At 41.2% G+C, this 24,460-nt stretch overlaps 2 protein-coding genes across 5 annotated transcripts in view; one reads left to right on the top strand and one right to left on the bottom strand.

The window, feature by feature from the left end:
* Positions 1-24,460, bottom strand: part of LOC146768063 (uncharacterized) — a 518,279-nt gene that overhangs the window by 218,420 nt on the left and 275,399 nt on the right. The window lies entirely within an intron of this gene.
* On the top strand, positions 1,865-11,211 carry ETAA1 (ETAA1 activator of ATR kinase). Of its 2 annotated transcripts, XM_085577221.1 has the most exons (7): positions 1,865-2,087; positions 3,616-3,759; positions 4,016-4,092; positions 5,605-5,723; positions 6,024-7,830; positions 8,050-8,161; positions 9,966-11,211. In XM_085577221.1, exons 1-7 carry the CDS (start codon positions 1,907-1,909, stop codon positions 10,079-10,081), a joined length of 2,556 nt encoding a protein of 851 aa, XP_085433347.1. In that variant the 5' UTR covers positions 1,865-1,906; the 3' UTR covers positions 10,082-11,211. The 2 variants fall into 2 exon arrangements, with proteins under 2 accessions (XP_085433347.1, XP_021411543.3); XM_021555868.3 differs by having other exon boundaries at positions 6,024-8,161.

Raw genomic sequence — 24,460 nt, 5'->3', positions numbered from 1 at the left:
TTATTTATGTCTGCTGGGTTTCACAGACTCAATTAGATTGGAAAACTCGTCTGAGACCATTGAGTCCAACCTATGACCAACATGTCAACTAGACCACAGCACTAAGTGCCACAACCAGACTTTCCTTAAACATCTACAGGGACTGTGACTCCCTGGGCAGCCCATTCTAATGCAGAACCACTCTTCCTGTGAAGAAATTACTCCTGATGTCCAACCTAAACCTCCCCTGGCACAGCTTCATGCAATTTCCTCTCATCTTGCTGCTGGGAGAAGAGATAGACCACCATGGTTACAATGTCCTTTCAGGGAGCTCTAGAGAGTAAGTAGGTCACCCCCAAGCATCCTCTTCTCCAGGCACAACATCCCCAGCTCCATCTCCTGCTCCTTGTAAGAACTGTTTCCTCCACTCTTCACCGGTTTCATTGCCTTGCTCTGGACTTGCTGCAGCACCTCCATGTCCTTCCTGAATTGGAGCGTCCAGAACTGGACACAGCAGTTGAGGTGCAGCTGCATCAGTGCCAAGTAGAGGGGAAGAATCACTTCCCTGTTCCTGCTGGTCACACTGTTCCTGATACAGGCCAGGATGCCACAGGCTTCCTTGGCCACCTGGGCACATGCTGCTTATGTCCAGCTGCTGGTAGCTGCTACCTTCACATCCTTTTGCTGCATTTGCCAACTTCCAGCCACTCATCGCCCATCGTGTATCACTGAATGGGGCTGTTCTGGCCAAAGTGCAGAACCCCTTGTTGAACCTCATATTCTTGGTCTTGGCCCATCAATCCAGTCTGTCAGAGATCCTTCTGCAGAGCCTTCCAGCCCTCCAGCGCAACAACATTCCCACCCAGCAGGGTGTCATCCCAGTTTGCTACTGGGTAAATTCAAGGCACCTCAGGCCAAGCAAAGTCCCGCAGGAGGGCACACCCTGCCCCTCTGCCCTGCTGAGCATCGCCCTTCCCCAGCTCCGGGGGCAGCAGGGCTTCACCGCCCCACGGCGGCGGCAGCGCCGGGCGGGGGGAGCCGGCAGCGCCTCACGGGCACCGGGACCCGGGCAGCCCTCACGGGCAGAGGGACCCGGGCAGCGCCTCACGGGCAGAGGATCCGGGCAGCGCCTCACGGGCACCGGGACCCGGCAGCGCCTCACGGGCACCGGGACCCAGGCAGCGCCTCACGGGCACCGGGACCCGGGCAGCGCCTCACGGGCACCGGGACCCGGGCAGCCCTCACGGGCACCGGGACCCGGGCAGCTGAACCCGGCAGTGCCTCACGGGCACCGGGACCCGGGCAGCCCTCACGGGCACTGGGACCCGGGCAGCCCTCACGGGCGGCTGAACCCGGCAGCGCCTCACGGGCACCGGGACCCGGGCAGCCCTCACGGGCACCGGGACCCGGGCAGCCCTCACGGGCGGCTGAACCCGGCAGCGCCTCACGGGCAGAGGGACCCGGGCAGCCCTCACGGGCAGTGCCCCATGGGCACCGGGACCCGGGCAGCCCTCACGGGCAGAGGGACCCGGGCAGCTGAACCCGGCAGCGCCTCACGGGCACCGGGACCCGGGCAGCCCTCACGGGCACTGCCCCACGGGCACCGGGACCCGGGCAGCGCCTCACGGGCACCGGGACCCGGGCAGCCCTCACGGGCAGTGCCCCATGGGCACCAGGACCCGGGCAGCCCTCACAGGCACCGGGACCCGGGCAGCCCTCACGGGCGGCTGAACCCGGCAGCGCCTCACGGGCGGCGGGGCGGGGCCGCAGTTCTCCGCCGCGTCCGCCCGCCCGCCCCGCAGCGCGGGGCCAATGGCCGCTGGAGGCGCCGCGGCGGCGGCCAATCGGCGGCGGCCTGGCGAGCCGCCCGGCAAAATGGCGGCGCCGCCGGTGGCGGGACGGGCGCGGTGCTGCCGCAGCGGCCGCCATGCCCGGTAGCCGGCGGAGGGGGCTGTCCCTCGGGCCCGCCGCCCTGAGGAGGCGCAGCGGCGGCGAGGAGCAGCGGGCGCGGCGGCGGGCGGAGCTCCCCGCGGAGGAGGGGCCGGTGGAAGGCGGCGCGGGCCGAGGCCTGCCCGTCGGGGAGGCGGCGTGCTCGCCCCGCGCTGCAGGTACGGCGGGAGCGGCCCCCGGGGGCCCCGGGCCTGCCCGCCGTGTCTCGGACCGCGGGGGAGGCGCGGCCGAGCCGTGAGGAGGGGTTGGTGCGCTGTAAATCTCCGCTCGGCCCCTGGGAAGGAAGGGCTGTTGCTGTGGAGAGCAGGTTGAGCCAGCGTGCCCCGGGCAGGCCAGTGGTACCTGGCGTGCGGCGAGAAGAGCATTGCCCGCAGGTCAAGGCAGCTGTGCCTGCTCCTCTGCTCAGCCCTGCTGAGGCCACATTTGGGATACTGTGACCCGTTCTGGGCCCCTCAGGACAAGAGACATGCAGCTCCTGGAACAGGTCTATCAGACAGCTACAAAGTTGGTTAGTGGTTTGGAGAATGTCTTCTACGAGGAAAGGCTGAGGGAGTTTGGTCTGTTTAGCATCGCGAAAAAAAACAGAGGGTACACATCAATGTGTATAAATATCCAAAGGGAGGGTGCCAAGTTCTGCTCTAAATATAAATATCCAAACACCAGGTTCTGATCAGTGGTGCTGAGCAGTAGCACAAGAAACAAGCAGAAACTGATGCACAGGAAATTCCACCTGAACATGAGGAAGAACCTCTGTGCTGTACAGTGACCCTACACTGGAGTGGGTTGCCCAGAGACAGTGTGGAGTTTCCCTCGCTGGAGATATTCCACAACCATCTGGGCACAATCCCGTGGCCTGTGCTCTGGGATGACCCTGCTTGAGGAGGGAGGTTGGACAAGGTGACCCAGTGTGCTCCCTTCCAACCTGACCTATTCTGTGATTCCCACAGCAAATACTGAGAGCTAACCGAGGAGAGGATAAAACCACTATGGTCATGCTAGGCACTTCAGGGCAAAACATCCTCTAAGATGTTCCTCCCGTAGTGATAGCATCTTTTAAATTATTTCTGTAGGCTTCCACATCCACAGCATCATTTCTAAAGGGCAGGGGTGACTAGCTGAGTTTCACATAGTGTGTTTAGTTCACTTACTGATCAAAGGCAGCTGCAAGCAAGTTTGAATAGCTATATTCCTGCTTTTAATAGTCCTAGCTGGAAGGGCTCAGTGGAGGAAATACAGACAAATGTAGGTTATGACCCAGAGTGGTTTGGATGCCCATTAAAATAGTAGTTCAGCTCAGAGTCTGGGTGAAAGACACAAAGCAAGCAAGAATACAAAATCTTCTCTCATAGAGGTATACATAATTTTTCTCTTAATAGAAGATTAAGTCAGTGTTCTCTCAAGTGTAAGAACTGACATCATTACAATCAGTTCCTGGGTGCAAAGGTGTCAGTATCATGTAATTTTCTCTAATCTCTGTGGGGATATAATTGTCAGAGTCCTGTATTTAATGTCTAGTTATGAACAGTATTCCTGTTGTGAGTAAAGCAATCCTGGTGTGTGTGAACTTGATTTTTATTCTTGATGTTCCCAAAGCATTTTCTTTTGCCTTGACGTGTTCTGTATTCTAAGTGATTTTTGCCTTTTATTTGTTGTTTTTTAATAAAGGTCCTCTTTGTTTTTACACAGAGCCATGTTTACATAAGACACCAACACCAAAGAGATCATTGAGTAGGAAATCCCGAATACCTACTTTCAGCTCTCCTATTAATGACGCTGAGACACAGCAAGAAATCTTTTGGGATTCTCATTCACCAATTGCACACAGATTAGGTAATACCAAAATCCAAACTGCAGGACACTTGTTTGAGTGCGAGTGTAGCAAAAGTTATAAATGGTTCCTTGGAAAAAGGTTCTTTTCTCTTACAACGGTTGTTTGATTTTACTTTCGTTATAAACCTATAAATTCTTCAGTACAGCACTGAATCAATCTCCGATGTTTACAGGCCTATTTGAGTTATTTGAGATGTACTGCACTTCACAAACTGGATAGATTTCAAAATTTTAAGAAGTTTGTTTTTTTTCATAGGCAATGGAAAAAGCAAGCAGTCTACCAGTAGATGTGCAGTAGAAATTTCGGAAATCGTTAATCGTATTGCTCCTCAGGTAATCGTAACTTTCTAAAACAATGCTCTGCATGTGTAGTAATCAAAAGGGAATAGTGCTTAAGCTTTAGTCTTGGTTTTAGTTACAGTAGTGTCATGGTAAGAGTTTGGCATGTAGAAAACTAGTTTATAGAATGGGATTGAATTAAAACAGTCAGCATAGCATTTACTGATTGTTGTGTGAGTCACAGATGCTGTAAAAAAGGACACATGAAGAAACTTGCAGCAGCTCTATTTTAGAAAGGTTTACTTTCAGAATACAAGGTTTACTGCCCTTGGTCTTAAGAATACTGTTTTTTTGATCCTTAATTACTCATCTGTTAAAAGGTAAGACTTTCTTCAAATACTGGATTTATTTGGCAGTTGTTTTTAAGCATTTTGAACGGTCTTGATTGACTGCTGATGTACAAGAACATGACTGAGATGAGAGATATTTTGCAATAATATAAACATAGTAACCTTGCTTCAATACTATAAATAATTTTCCTCTTTACCCCAGTATCTGCCCTTTCCCTCTTGCCATGAACCTGATGTCCACAGCTCAGAAAGTCGAAACCAAAGTGCTGTTGCATTTTAAGTACAAGAAGAAAACATGTAATTCCTAAAATAGATGCGTAGTATTTAGCTTGCAAAACATGCCTGCTTTTTTGACAGGGCTGTTTAAAATATATTTACTGTTCAGCATATTTGTGAGAAATTATAGTAAAAGAATTGGAAAATCATTGATAAGGGATATCATTGCATACCTTTAAAATTATTACAGTTCTGCCACGAATGTAATCTGCTGCTTATGTTTTTATTTTTTTAAACAAAAATAAATTTCAAAAAACCTTAAATTTACTAAGAATAAGAGAACCTATTTTAAATAACCCTAGAAGTTAATAAAGTTCAAATTACTTTTGCTGGCTTACACACAGTAATTTCCTACATCCTATTGTTCTGCCCCTCTAAACAATTCATCACAGTATTGTATCTCCTTCATTTCAGAATTCAAATTCAAGCCTGAACTTTGAAGCTCTGAAACAATTTCATTTAGTTTCTAAATGTCACTTAATTCTGTTTAAAGACTCCTTTTATAAATTAGTTGTAGTGGCAGAAGTCAGATTTTTTTTTCTGTAAGCATACAGAATGTAATTATTTTAAGGTCTCTAATTTGTTATTGCTGCTGGCCTCTCAGCCAGCTCCTTAGTGGTATACTGGAATAAACTAGATGACAGCTTGTAACATGAATGTGTGTAAACCTTAAGTAGACTACTAGATTTGCATGCCAAAAGTATAATTCAGTTATTTTAATTGAAGTTTCTGCTTTAGATTGGTATAATTAAAGTGATGCAACTATCAGTGGACAATGTTGCAGTAATCTCACTTCACTTGTTTTTGTTCTTATCTGTGGCTTTCAACAGGTTTCATCCAGTTTATTTAGTTTAGCAACTTTTTACTCATGTAAGATGTGTGTCTAATCCAGTCTTTATCCGAAATCAATTTTCTAAGCATTATAAATCTCATTATTCAGGATGAAAAAGCAGCCTGTAATGAAGACTCCCTTTTAGGAACATGGATTGGTGATGATGCTATTCCGTGTACACCCATAGTAGTAAAAGGGCGAGCTAGGATGAAGTTAAGTTGCACAAGGTAAGTTACAGTGTTTTCTTGCCCATCATAGCTGGGCTTTCATGAAAAAGGCTATGTGGTCTTCTGTGTCTAGTGAACCATAGAATTGTGCATTAGCATGTAGAATGCTTTTAACTGTGGGCTTGTTATGTCTTTATGCAGGGGGTGGATGTTGGCTGCATATTGAAAGAAGTGGGATTTAGTCATACCTTTGTAGTTGTTAAACTAGAGAATGAACAGCTCATAGGGTCATGTAACTGAACTTGGCCAAACTTTCTCAGTAGCTCTGACTTTATTTTCTGTATTTTCTTTTTAATCCAGAGATCTTAAAATAAAAAATCCCGAAGAGGAACTCATGAAATTGGCTAAGGAGTTTGATAAAAATCTAGTAGAGTTAGATGCTGTTCAGGAACTGGAGAAGCTTGGTCACAACTTCATCCAGACCACCTCAGAGCCTTCAAGTAATTCTAAAGATGGATTAAATACGAAAAACCAGAAATCACTCCTTGGTGAAGGATCTGAAGCAGATCCTGCTGCTTCCCTGAAACCAGTTGGAAAGAGCACTGGCATCCCTGTGGCAGAGCCCTGTCAGTCCAGCAGTCAAAAGTCTGTAGACCTCGACGCTGAAGTAGCCCTTCATGCTCTTTTTGACTCTTCTACCCAGAAGTGCAGCGGACAGTTGAGCCAAGGATTGTCAGATATTTCTTTAAATAATAGTTTTCATAAAATTAAAAGTACCTTGGAGGAGGAGAATCTTCCTGAGAAAGTTGAAGAGACACAGCATGGTAATTCAGAGGCATATCAAAAAGATACTCTGTTTGCAGTAGGAAATGTGGACCAGACTGTACCAAAAGCTGATACTGACACCCTGACAAAAAAAAATCCTCCTTCTTTGAAGGCACAATTGGTGGCCTCTGCTAAGCTTGCTGGAGTAGTTCATGATGACTTTGATGACTGGGATACAGATCTTTTGGCAGATGACTCTTTTGTGATGCAAATAACCCAAAATCCTGAATTGATAAGTACTGAAGAACCACCACAAATTCCTGCAAATCCATTTGTGCATGAATTCAGTGATGCTAGCAGAACAAAGCAAAGAAATAGTGGCAATTCAGTAACTTCTCTGGGGACTGTAAACAAATCTAACACTTTGCAGAGTTCACCTTTGAAACATTCTAGTAAAAACTTGCCACATGTAAAATCACTGTCTTTACAAAAGCCACGTAAGACAGAAAACACCAAGACAGAGACAAAGGCCTTGCATGGTAAATGTGATGTTAAGCCAGATAAAATTAAATCTGTTTGGAAGAGTACCCAAAATAGTGATTTGAGCCATATTCCTGTTTCAGTACAATCTGAAATGAAGAATGGAAATGAATCTACTAAGCCTAAAAGTGATGCTCTTCCTCTTTTCTCATCAAGCCCTAATCCTCATAGACAACCAGCAGGAAAACCTGGGAATGTCACTCAAACTATTTCCTGTCAGTCATCCAGTGTTTCTACCAATACAAAACCTAATGATCTAACCAAAGTGGTTAACCAAGCTAGTATAGGTCACTCAAATCAAGTTGAAATACAAAAGAAATGTCCTCTGTCATTTAATGACTGGAATGAACCAAAATTCCCTGATGAGATATTAGGTGTGTTTTGTGGATCCAATAGTCTTTGGGACGCAAACTATGAAGATGATGAATTGTTATATCAGGTGTGTGATGATATAGAAAAGCAAACTCAGAGCCAGGATGTTAAACAAGGAAATGAAAAAATTAGAATTATTCAAGGAGCCAATATTAACTCCAGATCAAATGCTGATAACAGCTTCCCAGCATCTAAACAAGGACTACCCGATCTCCTCTTGGCACAAAAAACAAATGCAAAACAGGAGGCTCTCTCACTAAACGATGCCTGTAGGAATTCATCAAGGGTAGTGCATGGGCTGGCCACAACAGGTCATGTAGTGAACTGTAAGAACATCTCAAATCCTCAGACTGCCATCTCAGGTCCTTCTGTGGAGTGTAAAAACACACTGCCTAAAAACTGTCAAGATGCTTCTGAAGATACTGCAAAGACTGTTTCAGGGAAATGGTACAGGTCAAATTCTGTGCCAGCAGGAGAAGCAGGTTCTGAAGTAAGTCCTGTTAAGGCAGTAAATATTTTTAGTAGAAAAGCGCTCGACAGCTCACATTTCTCGTATAATGCGGGAAAGATTCCAAGTAGCAGCTCTGGTAACAAAACTTCACTTGTGCCTTTAAAGTTTAAGTTCCGAAAGATTAACAATTCTCAGGGTGATCTTCATGTAGGGTCTGAAAATTCAGGGAATGATTGTGGCATTGGGATTACTCTGCAGGGTTTGGAAGGAAGCAAGAATCAGGTGAACGTGACTTTGCACCGCAAGCTTGACAATAAGAAGTCACCTTTCAAGAGACACCTTTCAGAGTCTTTTGCACAGACTACATCAGGTATTTGTCTTTATTGTGTCACTATTAGACTGCTTGTTTCTTTACTGTAGTCAGAATGTCAGAGAAATTTGTACTGTATTCCAGCTTAAAATAGGCTTCAGTATTCATCTTTTCAGTTAAGGTGTTAGCAGATGTTCTAAGGAGAATCTGGAGGTGATTTTCCTGAAAATTAAATTGTCTTGACACATATCTTGAATTCCTGTAGTTCAAGACACCTATTTCCTTTCCACTTCTCTAAATACCTCACACCCTCTCTTCACAGACACTGAGGTTCCTAGGATGAATTGTAGGCTGATGCAGCACTCAGCATACTATTTTCTTTAACTGTTACTTAAAAATACTGGTGTTTTGATGCATAGTAAAACCATAGTTAATGATGGTACAGGGGAAGAAAACACAGGTTATATGGAATGCCAGTTCCTTTATATTACTGTACACCTGGAATTTGGACCCTCAAATCACTTTTTTACTTTTCAGTGCTCAGCCTCTATTATTTTTTGCTCTGTGGCTGAAATAGCCAGTGAAATATTGTTGTATTATGAGTCTAAACACTAAGATGCCCTTTCATCCAGAGGAGAGGTCAGTCACTTCTTTATTGCCAAGAGACCATCAGTAATATTCCATGCTCAGTGTTACTTACTGGGGAAATGGAGAACCAGTCAAGTGCCAGTCAGTCTTACTTTACTTGATCTCACAGTTTGGCAAAGTTTTACTCAATATTCATCCTGATAAAACATGCCTTTAAGAGTGTCCTGTATTAACCTCCATTATAAAGAAGCACTGTTACAAAGGCAACAAAACAAGTAATTATTGAAGAATGAGTATTTTATCTGTTTCTTCCCCAGCAGAGAAACATCTAAATAGAAAGCAGAATTTTGGTTTATAAGGGGGGAAAAAAGGGAGAGATAACTTGTTATTCTGTGTAATGTTCTAGAGGGTAAAGGAATGAAAGAAGATAGCATCTATTTTCTTTACAGATAAACCATACCTTTCTTCATCTTAAATTTTGAGGGAAAGTATGTTAGCCAAGAAATAGATACTAAGTGGTCCTTTCAAAAATTGCTGTTTAATTTTTCATGGACACTTTTTTGTGAGAACCAAAAAAGTTATACGCTTTGTTCTATTTATTCACTTTGAATACTTATTAAAAATACATTAATTGGAAATTGGTGTATAAAAAATGGTAAAATTATTGATATGTGCAAGGAGTGTTCCTGTTGGTTCCAGTGAGGTCAGGATTATATAGTATGGGAATTTATAGTTCTGTAGCACACCATATAAATTGCTATGTTCAGCTATCATGTTCTTGTCTCCTTTGCCAATTTTTATTGCTACTTTTGACCTTTTTTCAACCTATCTTGTTTTATTTGTGAGACACCTGTACTGTATCTGACCCCTGTGTCTATACTATCTCCATGTTCATATCTCTGCCTAACTCACTAAATTGTAGAGCCCTTTTCACTCTGATAGCCTTAATTTTCTTAACCCATCGCCATCTCCTATGTTGACTCTGATGTCATAAGGTTCACTTGAAGGGCACCCAAGTGAAATTTCCTTGAAGCAAATGTGTGCATCCCAGTGTTTTCATTGGGAGGTAGTAGTCAGTAGCACTACAAAGGTCATGCATCTTGCCCCCTTCCTGCCTTGGGGACAGGATAGATGAGCCATTTTTAACTTGGGTGCCCGGTGTGTCAGAATAGTGTGCTCCTACCATAGATCTTCAAACACCGGAAATGGCTAAGTTAAAATACACATTGAACAAACCTGAAGCTCCTAATTCATGGTTTTTTTTTTTTATTTACAGTGTTTGCAGTAGAACAAAAAAATAGAAAATGTTCTCAAGAGGAGATCGAAAGAAAAAAACAAGAAGCTCTTGCACGAAGAAAGTCCAGAACACAGGCATTCTTTAAAGATGCTTGAAAATGAGTGTATTTTGTCTGTGAAGTAAGCTGCTGGTAGGGAAATACTGTAATGCTAGAAGACACTTTCTGAACTCTGCTCACTGCTATTGATGGCAAGGTTTTTCTGGTTTTGAATCTAAAAAGATCTGGAGCTGAATCATAACTCATACTCTGGAGGCACTTTATTTTTAATTAAAAACAATCAGTTAAAAATGTGTAGTCCCAAACTACATTCAGGTAGATGAAGATTCTTTTGAGTTCACATGTTAAAATTACATGGCCTGAAAATCATGAAAGTATGCACACATAATGAAGGTGTCAAAAAACAGCTGGATGTGTTTTGGCTGTATCACTGCAAGTATTCTAATCTATAAAAAGACTCTTAAGTACACACAGACTAAGAAATACTAGTGTTTGCTCTCAGGTAAAAGAAAGTTTTAAAATTTTGGGTTAAATAAAGTGCAATCTAAGAAACATCCAACCTCAGAAAACTAACAGAAATGAACAGACTTTGGAAAGTGTGCTCAGTTTGCCTCTTACCTGGGGTAAGAATTGTAGATGAGAAGGAAGAATTTATTACAGAAGTTTCATTATGTGAAAAAGTGTCCTGCAGAGGACATGTTATATTCTAAATTCCTTTCAGGAAGAACTGCAAATACCCTAAGGAAATTAGACCACCTTTTTCTAAAGGCACATCTCCAAGCTAATTAAAAAAGGTAGCCTATGCCATTTTACCAAATCATGAGCAATACATAATAGACCAGGTGAAATCTCAACAACTATGCATCAGTTTAGCCATCTGGGTTGTACATATTTCCAAACAAAGGCTGTTACATTACAAAAATGCTGTGTCATGTCAGCTTAACAGGCTGCTAGAATGTTTGATCTGATAGATGGGTGTAGAGCTCAGACTGCAAAAACTGCCTCTGGGTAAGCTGCAAGATATTTTTCAACTGAGAAATGCTTCTATGTAAACATGTGACACTATGAAAAGTGACTGTAATTTTTCTTTGTAAATAAATAACTAGGAAATGTTCCTCCAAAGTTTGGAGGAAGCTTTTGGTTTCTGTAGTATGCCATTTTTGTAACTCTTGAAAATGTAAGTATTGTATATTTGTAAGTCATCATTAAACTTTTTTTTCACATTTTTCTAAGCTGTTCTTGAAAATACTCTACGGCAGAAACTGGTAAAAGGGAGTGAAATGGGGATTTCATATGGGCTTTCACCTGAACTTGGTGATTTCCCTTTCAACCCTTTGTGGTGACAAAGTGCTTCCTTTGATCCATTTAAGCTAAAAATCCTTGCTGGACGAACTGTTTCACCACACAACCAGCTGCAGTCCTGAAGTATTTACTGGGTTCTTTTTGCTTGTATTAACCACTGTGGGATCAGTGCCAGTTGATTAAGGCCACCAAAGCCCATGCAGGTGCCCAGTAAACATAGTCTGTGGCTGCAGCTCCCTCCCCTGCTACTGTTGTGCAATATATATCATGAGCTGGATTAGTTTACTGATCTGACTGAAAATTAACCCAGAGAAACATTTTCAGCTTTTCAAAGTTCATCGTAATAATACCCTCAATAGCTAACATGCCATGAAATAACAAGATTTTGTTGTATTGTCAAGCCTCTGCTGGCAGTTTTCTGTTTAAAAGATTTGCATGTCCATATGACAAATAAGTGAAGATCCCAAACAGCAGCTATTGGAGCAATTTGATTTATCCAGACAATATATTTTGCTCTGTGTACCTAACGTATGCTTTTCTTAGTTTAGGCTGTCCTAGCACACCTCAATCAGGTACCATGCCAGATGCCAAGCAAAAGACAATGAGAAAAGGCTACTACCATCAGTATTAAATATTAGTTACAAGAGTGGTTTTTAAGGTACTGGTGCACAAGAATATTAAATATTATTGAGAAAGATAAGAGAGACGCTTTTGCAACAACAGTGTTCAGCTTGGCAATCATTCCCTCCCCAGTATGTTTCCCTAGATACAATTCTGTAAAGAAACCAGGGTAATTTTTGTTTTCAGGGATAATTTTGTTAATTAGGATTTGACAAAATGAAAGGAAGGCACTATTGTAGATGTTGAGTATTTTTTTTTTTTAGGAACATTTCATTCCGTGATGTGAAAGGACTAACTTTTAACCAGGTTTGAAATTGGGGTAAATAATGGATAAATAATACAGGCTAACCACATTATGGCTCCCCAAGCTCTGTGTGGAAACGACACAGCCTGAATGCTGTCACTGTGTGTGGCTGAGCATGCTCACAAAGTTTAAAACCAGCTAACTGCTGATTTTCTCAGCACCCACAATTGAAAGGCCCTGGAGCTGCCCACCTACACTGGCCAGAATATACTGGCTCACCCTTTATCATGAGCATCAGTGCTGTGAAATAAGAGTTCAGTGTAAGACAAGGGGAATGCTCTTTCCATGATGGGTGTGAAAAGAACCCCTTGCAAACTTTCCAATGCTATGAAGACACAAACTCCAATTTAACCAATTATTGTCAGTTGTTACTCACTTAAGTACTTCCTATATGCTACTTATTTAAATATTTAAATAAATATTTAAAGAATCTGCTGATCAGTGTGACACGTACCAATTTTGATACTGAGGCAAATTCCTGCTGCTTTTAAATTAATAGTGATGGAGAGACTTTGTTATTTATTTTACTTTTCTTAAGTACCTATTTTTAGTATTTATTAGACTTCAAAAACCTGTAATTTGGTTTTTATTAAACATTACTTTCCAAATAGAATTCACAATATCTTAGGAACATGGTTTTCTTACTCGGTGGTGGGACAAACTGCCAGGGTTTTTTGGTCATGGCCTGGCTATCCCTAAATGCCCTGCTATAACATCTCTCAGTTAACAAACTGAATAGAATTGATTATTTTTGTCACTTGACTTTCTTCCTCCCCTCACCACTGAGAAATAAAGTTGAGCAGCAGGCTCATCACCCCACAGATTTTACAGTTTGTGCTCAGCATCCTTTGTGCTTCCTGCTGAGTTCTTGGTGACTCACTGATATGCCTCAGTCGTGGAGTCTTTTGACTGCTTGAAGTAGACAACAGATCTTCATTAGGAAAGTATCTACATAATTTTAATTAATTAATACATATGTACACTTATGAAATTTAGTATTTCAATAGCTGACATTTCATTATGAAGCCACATCTTCCTCCAGGCAAAAAAAGTCCTATACAAATAGTAACAACAATCTTAAATACGTTCTAAATTAAATTATGACTGTCAGGTTTCATTATAAATTAATTTATGACTGTTTGCTTAAGCACTCCTCTTTTCATTCAGAGCATACCAATTTTTTATGTCAGTAGAGCTATCAGTGAGCTTAAATGTAATGTAAATGGAATTCCTGTATGTCCCCATATCTAAGTATAATTTTTATTCCACAGATATTGATGAATTTCACAATGAGTGATGTTGCTTGCTAAAATCCAAGTATTATCTTTCTCAAGTAAAACCTGTAGTGGATTTTTTCATTTCTTTTAGGAAAGGCAGATACAATCAGGAAGAGGATCCATTCACCATTATTCTCCATATCTGTATCTAAAATTCTACACAGATATACATTCACACCCTTCCTCTTCATTCTAGGGAGGGATCACATTTAAAACATTTGAGAAATTTAGTAATACTGGGGTTTTATTGTGTTAGTTGTATCAGATTTTCAGAGAGGCCAGCACCCAGCAGCTCTTCAAATTTTGGCCTATAAGGCACAATTAATCTTAGGGCTGCAGTTCAGAAATAGCAATGTAATCTTATACTATGTGTACCACTTATTACATCTAGACCTTTATACCCAGAGGAATAACATAGATGAATTCATTGATTTTATCTTCTTAAGCCTAAAAAGAGCTACAATTTTTCAGGAAAGAATAGCTGGGAGCAACAGATAGTGACCTAAATAGTAGAATTCCTAAGATAAAATAGAAGAAAATGAACACAAATGCTTCATTGTTTGAGAGCTGTATTGTCTGCAACACACTCCAGTGAATCCAGTGTTTGTGGAAGAGGCCAAGGCAGATATAATCTGTGGAGCTAAAAATGACAGCCTGAGTAAGTAGCCAGCAGAGATGAAGCTGGGAAGACTCTGGCAATTGTGCTGTAAATCATAAGTGCAGTATTTGTTCACAGCTCTGGTTTCTACATGTACTGGTGGTTTTGTCAGAATAGTCAGAAAAGCCCTGCCTCATAAAACATTTAAGGATATCTAATGTGATGTTCTTATGGAACTAAATATAAATTTCAGTGACAGTTGTCTGGGTATAATATCACTATGGAGCTGGCACACATCAAGGGCCTGATCCTACTCTTGCAGTGAATTCCTCAAAGCAGTGGAAATAAGGGGGTGACTCAGTTAAATAAAGAATCAAGCCCATGCATTTCTTTATTACAAGTAGTTCTTGTCTTTAGCACTAGCATTTATCAAAAATATTATTGATTCTGCACATTTTTAAAGTTTTTTGGGGAAAAGGTTGCATTTACACATACGTTCTAAAGACCACAGTTAATAGCTTTCACCCCTAACAGTGTAGTTAAAAGAGGTGAAGAGTAATGGATTTATAGATTTCTATTTCAATGAAGGTTGTTTGCTCTTTGCAGCTTGCACTCCCCAAAGGAAAAACTTGATTTAAGTTTTAACCCTGGGAAATTAGGACACGTGTAGACATGGAAATGAAGTTTTGCACACACTGCTACACTCCATGAACAGAAGAGATCCAAATAAAAATATTCTAACTGATCATGGCAAGTTAGGTTTGTGATATTATTCTTTCTTTTGGCTGAGCAGGGGGGATTGCTTACATGCCTCAAACTGAGCGTACATCAGGCATGTTTTGTAGCTCTAGGGCCAAGTGTCAAAGGATATTTAAGCACCTTAGCAAGTTACTCATGGGGAGTCACATTGGTGGTTCAGAGTGGTATGTAAAGAACTTGATGAACAGTTGGTTTTGAATATCTCAGTTGATATTCACTATATCTACTGCACCCAAGGGTGTTAGAGGCCTTCAGAAAGCTGAACTGTGACAGCAAAGAAAAAAATGGATATAATGAGGGATAGAAAACTGTGTTCTCCAAGCCATGAGTAAGAGTTCAGAAGCAATAAATGAAGTGTTAACACTTCTGTTGTGGTTTCACCCCAGCCAGCAGCCAGGCCCCACTAGCAGGGTTAGGGAGAGAATCACAAAGGTAAAAGCTGGAAAACTCCTGAGTTGAGATAAAGGCAGTTTAATAGGGAAAGCAGAGCAAAACAAGGAATGAATTCACTACTTCCCATGGGCAGGCAGGTGTTCAGCACCTCCAAGACCCCGTTACACCTAACAGTGACTTGTGAAGACAAATATTATCACTGCAAAATCTCCACCACTTCCTCCTTCTTCCTCCAACTTTATACAGAGCATGATGTCAATATTATCTGGAATATCCCTTTGGTCAGCTGGGGTCACCTGTCCTGGCTGTGTCTCCTCATGCACCCTGACTTCCCTGCCAGCATGGCAGTACAAAAGCAGAAAAAGCCTTGGCTCTGGGTATGCCCTGCTCAGCATAAACAAAAACATTTATTTATTACCAGCCACGTGCTTAGAACAAATCCAAAACACAGCCTCACGTCAGCCACTGTGAAGAAAATTAACTGCCCCAGCCAAAACCAACACAACTTCCTTCACCAATAATGACTTGCAAAGGATCATTTTTAGAAAGAGCTCTCTCTCTTGTGTTCTACAGCAAAATCCTGAAATCTGCTTAGAAAATCACAAATTTGAATTCCTGACTTTTTGGTTGCTTCTTTTAGAATATACTGTACCTGGATAGGGACAGTAGGGGTAGATGTTATTGTAAACTCTAATGATGTAAAAGAAGACAACATGAACTGCAATAGCTATTTCTTTATTGGACTTGAATAGGTGTTAGCAATGAATAAATGACCCTGGATTTTACTCTATTTTCCTTCTTGCTGAAATAGCAGCATGCACACTTGTACCTGTGACTTCAATGTACACCACATATCAAAATTGACAGTCAAATCAAACCAACAAAGACCTCAATATCCAACATATAATGTCAAAAGATTTCAAGATGTTCTCCTTTTTTTGCAACACCATATTCCCAACCAATAGTAAGAAAGGAGAAGAAAACTGTGCTTGTTTATGGGCTGGTAGTGAAGTCTCACAGACCTATTTTCTGTAATATTTTCTCTCTAGGGCAACAGAGGCTCTTCACAGAAGCCTGCTATCCATATCTCATATGGACTTTTTTGAAACTCCTTGGGGCTCTTTTCTTCTCTTTCCCTTTTGTAACTAATGCCAAATGTGATGTGCTGTGTAGTTCTAACTAGGAATCTTGTCCTATTAAGGCTTCCACAACAACCAGACTCCTGCTCCTGTGTGGGAGAACTGGAGCAATCTACTATTTCAAATTTACATTTATCTTTAGTTAGATCTGTACCTCAGATATTTTCTACTTCGTAAGTCATGCACTCCTAGCATCTCAGGATCCCAAGTTTGATGTGCTAAAACTGTGCAGTCTGTAAACTCTGGATGTGGAGGGGAGGAGCAGTTGGACTGCTCTTAAAGGATCTGTGTGGAGTCAGAAGTTCATATATGCTATATAGAAATCTGCAGACCTGAAATTTTTTAAAGGTTCCACATCACAGATGAAAAATTTTTGGAAATCAAAGCAAACTTTGAATACACTCCACCAGAGTGTCGAATCTTGATAATGTAACACATTAAAAAGATCTGACCAAATGACAGTTCTGTAACAGATAACCAGAGATATATGAAGAAAACTTGGAAGACAGCCTGTGGAAAAACTTATGGAGGTGAATGGAAAGAAATTTGACAATGGTTTAAGATAATGTCAATTGCTGTAGTCCAGGTAAAGACAGACCTTTTTTTCATGTTCTTGAAAAGTCTGAGGTACCAACAAATCTACATAAAACATCTGTTAGGTATAAAACTGTCAAACAAGTATACATTTGGGAAATGAAAATATTCAGACATTCATGAAAGGGAAAGAGAGATTCTTGGAAGACATATATTTGTCATCTCAGCAATTTGCCTGTGTTCCAGAAAAAACACAAGGAGTTTTGTGAGCACTGAAAGCAATCGAGCCTGATTTCCTACAGATTAATTAATGGAGTTTCTAAAAGATGTAAGCTCCAACTGAACCTTTTCTGGTTGGGTCCCATATAATGAAAATCTACCATGGATTCTCTAGTAAGAATAATTGCCTACATGAGTTCTTCCGCAGATTCAAGGACTTTTTGAAACTTTCTCCTCCATCATCTCACTCAGTTTCATCAAACTTCTGAAAAATACTATTATTTTTTTAGATTCTAAAGAGCTGACTTTTTTCTCACCCAGTCTACTCAGTGGAATTCCTCCATCCTTTTCATTTCATGACAGTGTTGTGCCCATGATGGCCTGACCACATATGAGAAATGGTTGCTTCTACCCCTCAGATCTGATTTTTTTTGTTATTCACGGGAAGTTTTTAAATTAATAATTAATTTGGTGCTAGAAATGAGAGAAGATGGGAGAGGGCCTGGGACTTTCACTCCTTTCATTCTCAGCCTGAGAAGTCCTCTGTACGACTGTTTTCTCCATGTTGTTGTCAGTCAGCTGCCATTCTGCTGATAGAAACCAGGATGCTTGATAGTAACAGCTGAAAGCACCAGTCCTGCCCTGTTTTATATATGTGTACATATTTTTATTAATTTTCTATATAAGAATACCAATCAGCCAAAATCAAGAAGTAAATTATTTTAAAATGAAGGTAGCTTCAATATTTACTGCAACTTACTGACAACATTGGACAAGAATTTATTACACCAAGCCAGTGTACCATATATATTGTAGGGAAGTACCATGGGACTTATTTTAAAGTGTAATTTAAAGTATATGTTTTAGACTGCTCCTCAACAGGAACTTTAATCAAAATATTTCCACTGATAGATCACATTTTTCAAAACTGATTACAATAGTAGCCACAGTACTAATGGAGACTTACTGTAATTTTATGTTTTATGGTATAAATGACTTGCAAGAACAGTCTTGAGAAGTTTTGCTGTAATTTAGTATCATTAAAGCTAAAAAATTCTACAGAAATATTTTTTCAGGAGACTTTTTCCCCTCAGTGTTACCTAGAAATACATGCTTTATAACCCTTGCAATTCACACACAACATCAGGAAAACACGTTGAAATGTCGCATTCCCTGCAGAACCAGCTTCCCCCAGGACGTGGACAGCTGATAAGGATTCACAAGCCTGAGCTTTTCCTTCCTCCTACTTTCTGCTGGCTTTGTGCATGCTGAGCTCAGGGAGGTTTACAAAGTAATGGTTTCCTTGCTCACTGTTACCTTGGTTTTTTGCTGGATTGTGTCCCAGATTGAGAAGCAAGATGAATTCCATTTGCCATCTGTAGGGCAGTTGTCTTCTGCTAAGTGGACAGATTTCCTTATCTCTTCCACAACTCCTCTCTCAGGGGAGACATCAGCTGATAATGGGCCACTGAATGTCACTGCATGACTGATAAGAACTAGAACATCCCATTGGGAGATGCTCCGCCCTGAGGGAGGAGCCAAGCATTCCTACCTGGATATAATCTTGAGTTCCTGGAACACCAGCATGGCTTTTTCTGACCTGGATTTCCCAGAGGAACAGCTGCCACTTCCACTGCAGGAAGACTGCACCCTTTTCTACAGCATCACTGCTCCAACAGAACCACACCTGACACTCCACGAGCACTGAAGCCACAATTCCCAATGGACTCCTGCCAAAACCCTGTCCAACAGGGTGTCAGGTTGTATTCTGACTCTGTCAGTGTTGTTTTGGTTCGCTGCATTGCTTATCTTATCTTTTTATTTTCTTCCCTAGAAAAGAATTGTTACTCCTGCTCCCATATTTTTGCCTGAGCCCCCCTTAATTTCAAATTTATAACAATTCAGAGGGAGGGGGTCTACATTTTTTCTTTCCCATTTCAAGGGGACTCCTGCCTTCCTTAGAAAACACCTGTCTTTCCAAACCAGGACACAGGGAGAGGAAGGTGTTCTGAAATATCTGTGTTTCAGGGCCTTGCTGAAACATGAAAATGCCACCCGACCTTTGCAGCATAGCTGCATCCCACCTCAGGGATATGTGGATTACCTGTGTGAACACACAGAAAGTGGCTAGCCAGACAACTAAATTCTCATTTACACTGACCTTGTTTTACTTCAGAGTAATAATTGCTGCTCCATGTCAGTACCTCAGGCCTTGCCCACTTTAGGCTGCTGTTTGACTGTTTAGGAAACTTAATTCAATAAAATGGCTGATGCCATTCCTGGACTGAACAATTTCTAGAAGAAAATGTAGGGAAGTCAGCACAACACCCTGAGGTGGATGAGGAGCTAGGTGTGTTCCGGGATGAAACTGCTTAAAAACACACATACAAATGAAATAGACAATGCCAAAACACAAGATTTTTTTTTTACCATCCAATTATCCTGTGTGGCAAGTTTTTAGTGGACATTATTTGTAGGTCTTCACTTAGGTAAAAGTAGCTATATTTCCTATTGCTGGGGTACCATTCTATTGTAACCTTATGCCAGGCATATGCTCGAGGTTGCTTCTACTTTATAGACAGGCAGGCTGTCTCCTAACTGCTCCAAAGTCATCTAAAGCAAGATTTACATGCACACAGAGCTGTTAACAGCTCCGCAGGAGCTCTAACTAGCCATGAGTAAATAAGGTCCATAACCAAAAATGCTGAGTAGCACCTCAGCTGGTGTAAATTGCCACAGCTCCTCTGTGGAGTTGGGGACACTTTACACAACCAGAAGATTTGTGCACAGAAAGTCAACCTCTGATACATAAAATGCCCTTTTACTACAGAAACATGCCAACTTTTTTTTGAGCTCAGTGGTGAACTTGTGGTTTCTTACTCCAGCCCCACAGGTGTGCTTCACCTTTTGGTGGCCGAGACAGTTCTTTGCAACTTGGTAACAGAGATGCCTTTTTAAGTTTCTTTATCTAAAGTGTATTCTAAATGCCTGGGAAAATTTACTTGCAGCTGGATAACTCACACAGCACTTGGTAACCCAGACAGATTTTCAGTATTCCTAGGTTAGCACAGTACTGCATGGGCATCCAGTGCTGTGTATGAGACTTGATTAGCCCTGACTGGCTCAGAGGCCAGGAATTTGCAGTAATTACCTTCACAGAATCACTGAATATTCTGAGTTTAAAGGGACCCACAAGGATCATCAAGTCCTACTCTTAAATGAATGGCCCATTCAGGGATCAAACCCACAACCTTGGCATTATTAACTCGGTGCTCTCACCAACTGAGCTAATGCTGGGCACTTGAACTGAATAATGTAAATCATGCAAATGTATTCAAATCAATTTTGTGATAGAGAGGGCAGGCCTAGGCCTGACTGCCAAGGGACAGCCAGCTGTCCTGCTGTCAGCACACACACAGTGTGGGAGAGAAGAAGACAAGAGGAGATTTTGTGCCACAGCACCACAGTGAAGGGATGGTGGTCACCTTCAGATTTTCTAGATTATGGAGAAGCATTGATCTCCGAGTCAGAGGTCAAAGCTGGCTCAGGACTGAAGTATTCCAAAGGGAAACCTTTCCTATCATGCTGTAAATAAAAATGTTTCAACATAATATATGGATTGCATGACAAGGAAGGTGGAATACAGAGGTCATGCAGTGGCTCAGAGCATTTATTTTAATCTGATTTCCTGTCCTGGAGGAGTTTTAATTATCGCAAAGGTTGTGATGTGGATCTGGAGACTGAATTCCGGATTCTTCCATTCATTTTTCTGGAACTCACCACTTAAAACCTTCAGCTCTAGACTTTGTCCAAACTACATCATGGTCCTGACACAAGAGATTAATTTGCATAATACAGAATATTTTGGTCTGAGGTTCATAATATCAAGGGTAGCTCTGTATGAGCTAGAAAATGACTCACCTGTCTACAATTCATCTGGACTCTTGAGTCAAGGCCTACAGAACCTCTAGTTCACAGCCCTAAAGAATTAAATATTTTGCATCATACTATGTGGCATCATTCTTTTCCTGCATCAGAGAGAATATTTCTGATATCTCAGTTAATGGTCCAAAAAGTGCAGTATTTTGTTATTTCTGTCATAAGGAGTTCAGTTCTTGCACTCCTCCAGCACTCCTTTTAGTTTGGCGGGGGAAACTGCAGAATAAAATAAAAACCTATGCAAAAAAAATCACCCTGCTCTGTAAAACCAAGATAACCTCATGCTAACTCCTACATAGCCTTAGTCATAAAACTCATCCAATACAAATTCTGTGTAGCAATGCTTTCCAAATCCCAACAAGTAATTGGGTGTACCAAGAACTCCTAACTTTTAATGGAAAACTTTCAAAAGAGTAGCCAGTGTGTTTCAATGCAAGAGCAGTTGTAGAATTTGTAGCTCTCAGGTTTGCTCTAAGCTTCAAGGCATTCACCATTTGCTTTTTTTTTCATTATATGAGAAATGCAGTTATTTCATTTCTCAGTGTAGTGACTATTTTATGTTCTTAACAGTAATTAAGAACACAATATTAACAGTATTGTAGCACACTGAGGTAGTGCTGAAACATGCATTTCAAGCATGAGTACCAATCTGTGCTCTCTACCATCTCCAGGTGATGTGGGGAACAATGACTTCACTGGGGCTGTACCTGGCCATGAGGAGACATTACAGTAACAGGACTCTGGCCAGTATCACAGTTTTTGTCTTCCATTAAAACCTCTGCTTGACTGGAAGGCACAGTTGAAACATGAGAGATGAGTTCTAACAAATGATTTCAGGAAGTAAAAGGAAAAAAATGCTCAGGCATGACAACAAAAAAATGCTTCCTACTCTATGGAGTAACACAGAAGAAAACACAGAAAGGAAAAAGGGGACGGGGAAGTCTGTAAAAGAGAAGAAAGGGTGAAGCAGTAGGGTAAATTGAGTGGAAGATAAATGGCAGTAGAACCTCGAGCAGTAGATTTTGCAGAGTTTTTTAATGGCTTGCATTTCTTATGGCAGGCAGTAGAAAATCAAGGAAGATTATGGTTGGTGGAGACAAGGCAGTATTGGCAAGCAGTATTTTAGATGGAAGGAGAGGAAGTGAGGAGATCTTGCTAACATCATCCATCAATAACAGAGATGATCATAACACTTTTAGCTTGTGTTGATGAAAAAAAATCATGATTGCCACCACGATAGAGAAGATAATCAATGGCAGAAGGGGCAGAAAGATAAGAGAAATGGTCTAGGGGACAACTCAGGAAACAGCAAATGTAATAGGACTGATAGAGAGATGAGGATCTGAAAACCTGGAAGAAGTGGTAAATAACTAACCTTAGGAAGTCAAGCTATTATGAAAGTGACAGCAGGATGTACAGAAGCAAATGACTATGAAAGTGCAGATGTGCAGAGGAGAATACCTGTCATAGAAAGGCAAGTGCCTCAAGGATTCAGACATGGACACCTCTGTGAGGCAATGGGGAGAGCAAGTGGCAAAGAGAAATACAAAAAAATAAAGGAGCTGTCAGTGAAGGTGCAGATCCAAAGCAATCTGAAATGAGAGCAGATTACAGAAGCCAGGTGTTGGGAGGGAAGGATCCGTAAAGGAAAGCACAAAGATTGCCTTCAGATGAAGCCAAGCACAGAACCCGGAGAAGTGTAGATTCTCTTACCAGAGACTGAGAAGCTTCTTAGTAATGGCAAGAAACAACAGCTACTGAGAAAATGGAGGCAGACACGAGGAAATCAGTGGGTTGTTAGAAAGATAGATTGAATTAAAGGAATTTCATTTTTTCAAGAGCATCCTTGAAGACAGAGTTGCTAAGAAAACAGAGTGGTTAGAAATACACAAGAACTGAAGAATCAAGAGATAACAGAAGACAGAGAATTTGTACTGAGCCTGGAGAGATGTTAGATCAAGTATAAATAGAGAGAAAGGTATTGGAATTTGAGGAAGACAATGCATGAGGAAGCTGTAAGTCTTATCTTATTCACTCTCTCCTTTAAAAAAAAAGGACTAGATCCTGGCAGAGGGAGGACAAAAGTTAGCAGAAAACAACATTTTGTTAGTCATGAGCAAACACAGAGGATTTGAATCTCCCATCTCAGTCTGAACATCTGTATGAGAGACAGCTCAGTCTCTGGAAGAAGTCCTGACCTTATTAAAGTCAATGACAAAACTCCTGTTGCCTTCAACAGAGCCAAATTTCCACCTTGTGTCTGTGGCCATTCCATTGAGATTTCCAACATGAATGCCAATTAGTGCCAGTTTCAAAGATGACATTTGTGACACAGATATGTGCTCCACTGGAAGATGAGCTAAAATTACCAAATTCAGTTTGCATAGACCAGTAAAGGTAAGTGTGATATTCACTAACAATTTACTGAGGCAAATAGATACACACACATAGAAAAAGCTGAATCTTGAATATGTCAAAAGCATGCTAAAAATAGCACCATGATTGATCTAAAGACAAATAAATAAAGAAAAGAGTAACTCAACTTGTGTGTGGGAGGGCTAAATTAATAAATTAGTAAGTTAAAAGACATGCATAAGATAATGTTTAATTTAAAAAGGCAGAGAGGGGGAACCATTTTAAAGAGTAAATTATCTTATATTTTTTACTGAATTAATATGAAAAAGAAATTACTTGAGGATAGGGCATTACTGCTGAGAGGCTTTCAGATGCTCAACTTACTTGACAGCCACTATTAGCACATTTAGATTAATAGTTTAACACTAGTTGGAATATGAACCAGAATGTGTTGTTTTGATTTGGCAAAATGTCCATCTGAGTATTATAATTAATAATGTGCTGATCTGAAACATGTGCAGGCTGGATACCACAGTACTGAAAACTGTTACTGTTTTTAATGTGCATGTCAATGCTCTACCTGTCTGTATCAAACCCCATGCAGTCACTGTATGATTTAATACACAATATTTGTGCAATATCTCCTGATAACAGTGAACACTTTCCCCTTTATAAGTCTTTGCAAAACACCATATTTGCAAGTGACTCTGTTGAATCATACCTGTGGCTTCCACCACTATTATCCCATTTATGAGTGTAAATCTAGGCTAATCTGGTATAGATATACCCATCCTCCTGGTTTGCATAAATTTTATGTAGATCAGAATCTCTCCTAGTGTGTCTGATTGCAAATCTCCACTATGCTCTATTATTCTCATATAAACATTTAATCCTCTCTGTTTAGACCACTATGATAATTGCTTAAAGTCAAGCAAGAGAAAACCACAATAATACACACACTACAGTAATATATTCTGGGTAGCAGGTAAGCCACATTTCATCCACTAACAGATTCCTGCTTCAAGGCAGATGTGTA

This window comes from Lonchura striata, chromosome 3 (assembly GCF_050655825.1).
Source record: "Lonchura striata isolate lonStrDom1 chromosome 3, ASM5065582v1, whole genome shotgun sequence".
Lineage (NCBI taxonomy): Eukaryota > Metazoa > Chordata > Aves > Passeriformes > Estrildidae > Lonchura > Lonchura striata.
The sequence above is the reverse complement of the archived record's forward strand: the minus strand, read 5'-3'. Positions and strand labels throughout refer to the sequence as shown.

Bases quoted from the DNA above. Each gene is read 5' to 3' on its own strand.
- ETAA1 (XM_021555868.3), top strand. From the start codon at position 1,907: ATGCCCGGTAGCCGGCGGAGGGGGCTGTCCCTCGGGCCCGCCGCCCTG. The intron at 3,760-4,015 runs GTAATACCAAAA...TTTTTTTCATAG, and splicing joins ACCAATTGCACACAGATTAG to GCAATGGAAAAAGCAAGCAG. The intron at 5,724-6,023 runs GTAAGTTACAGT...TTTTTAATCCAG, and splicing joins ATGAAGTTAAGTTGCACAAG to AGATCTTAAAATAAAAAATC.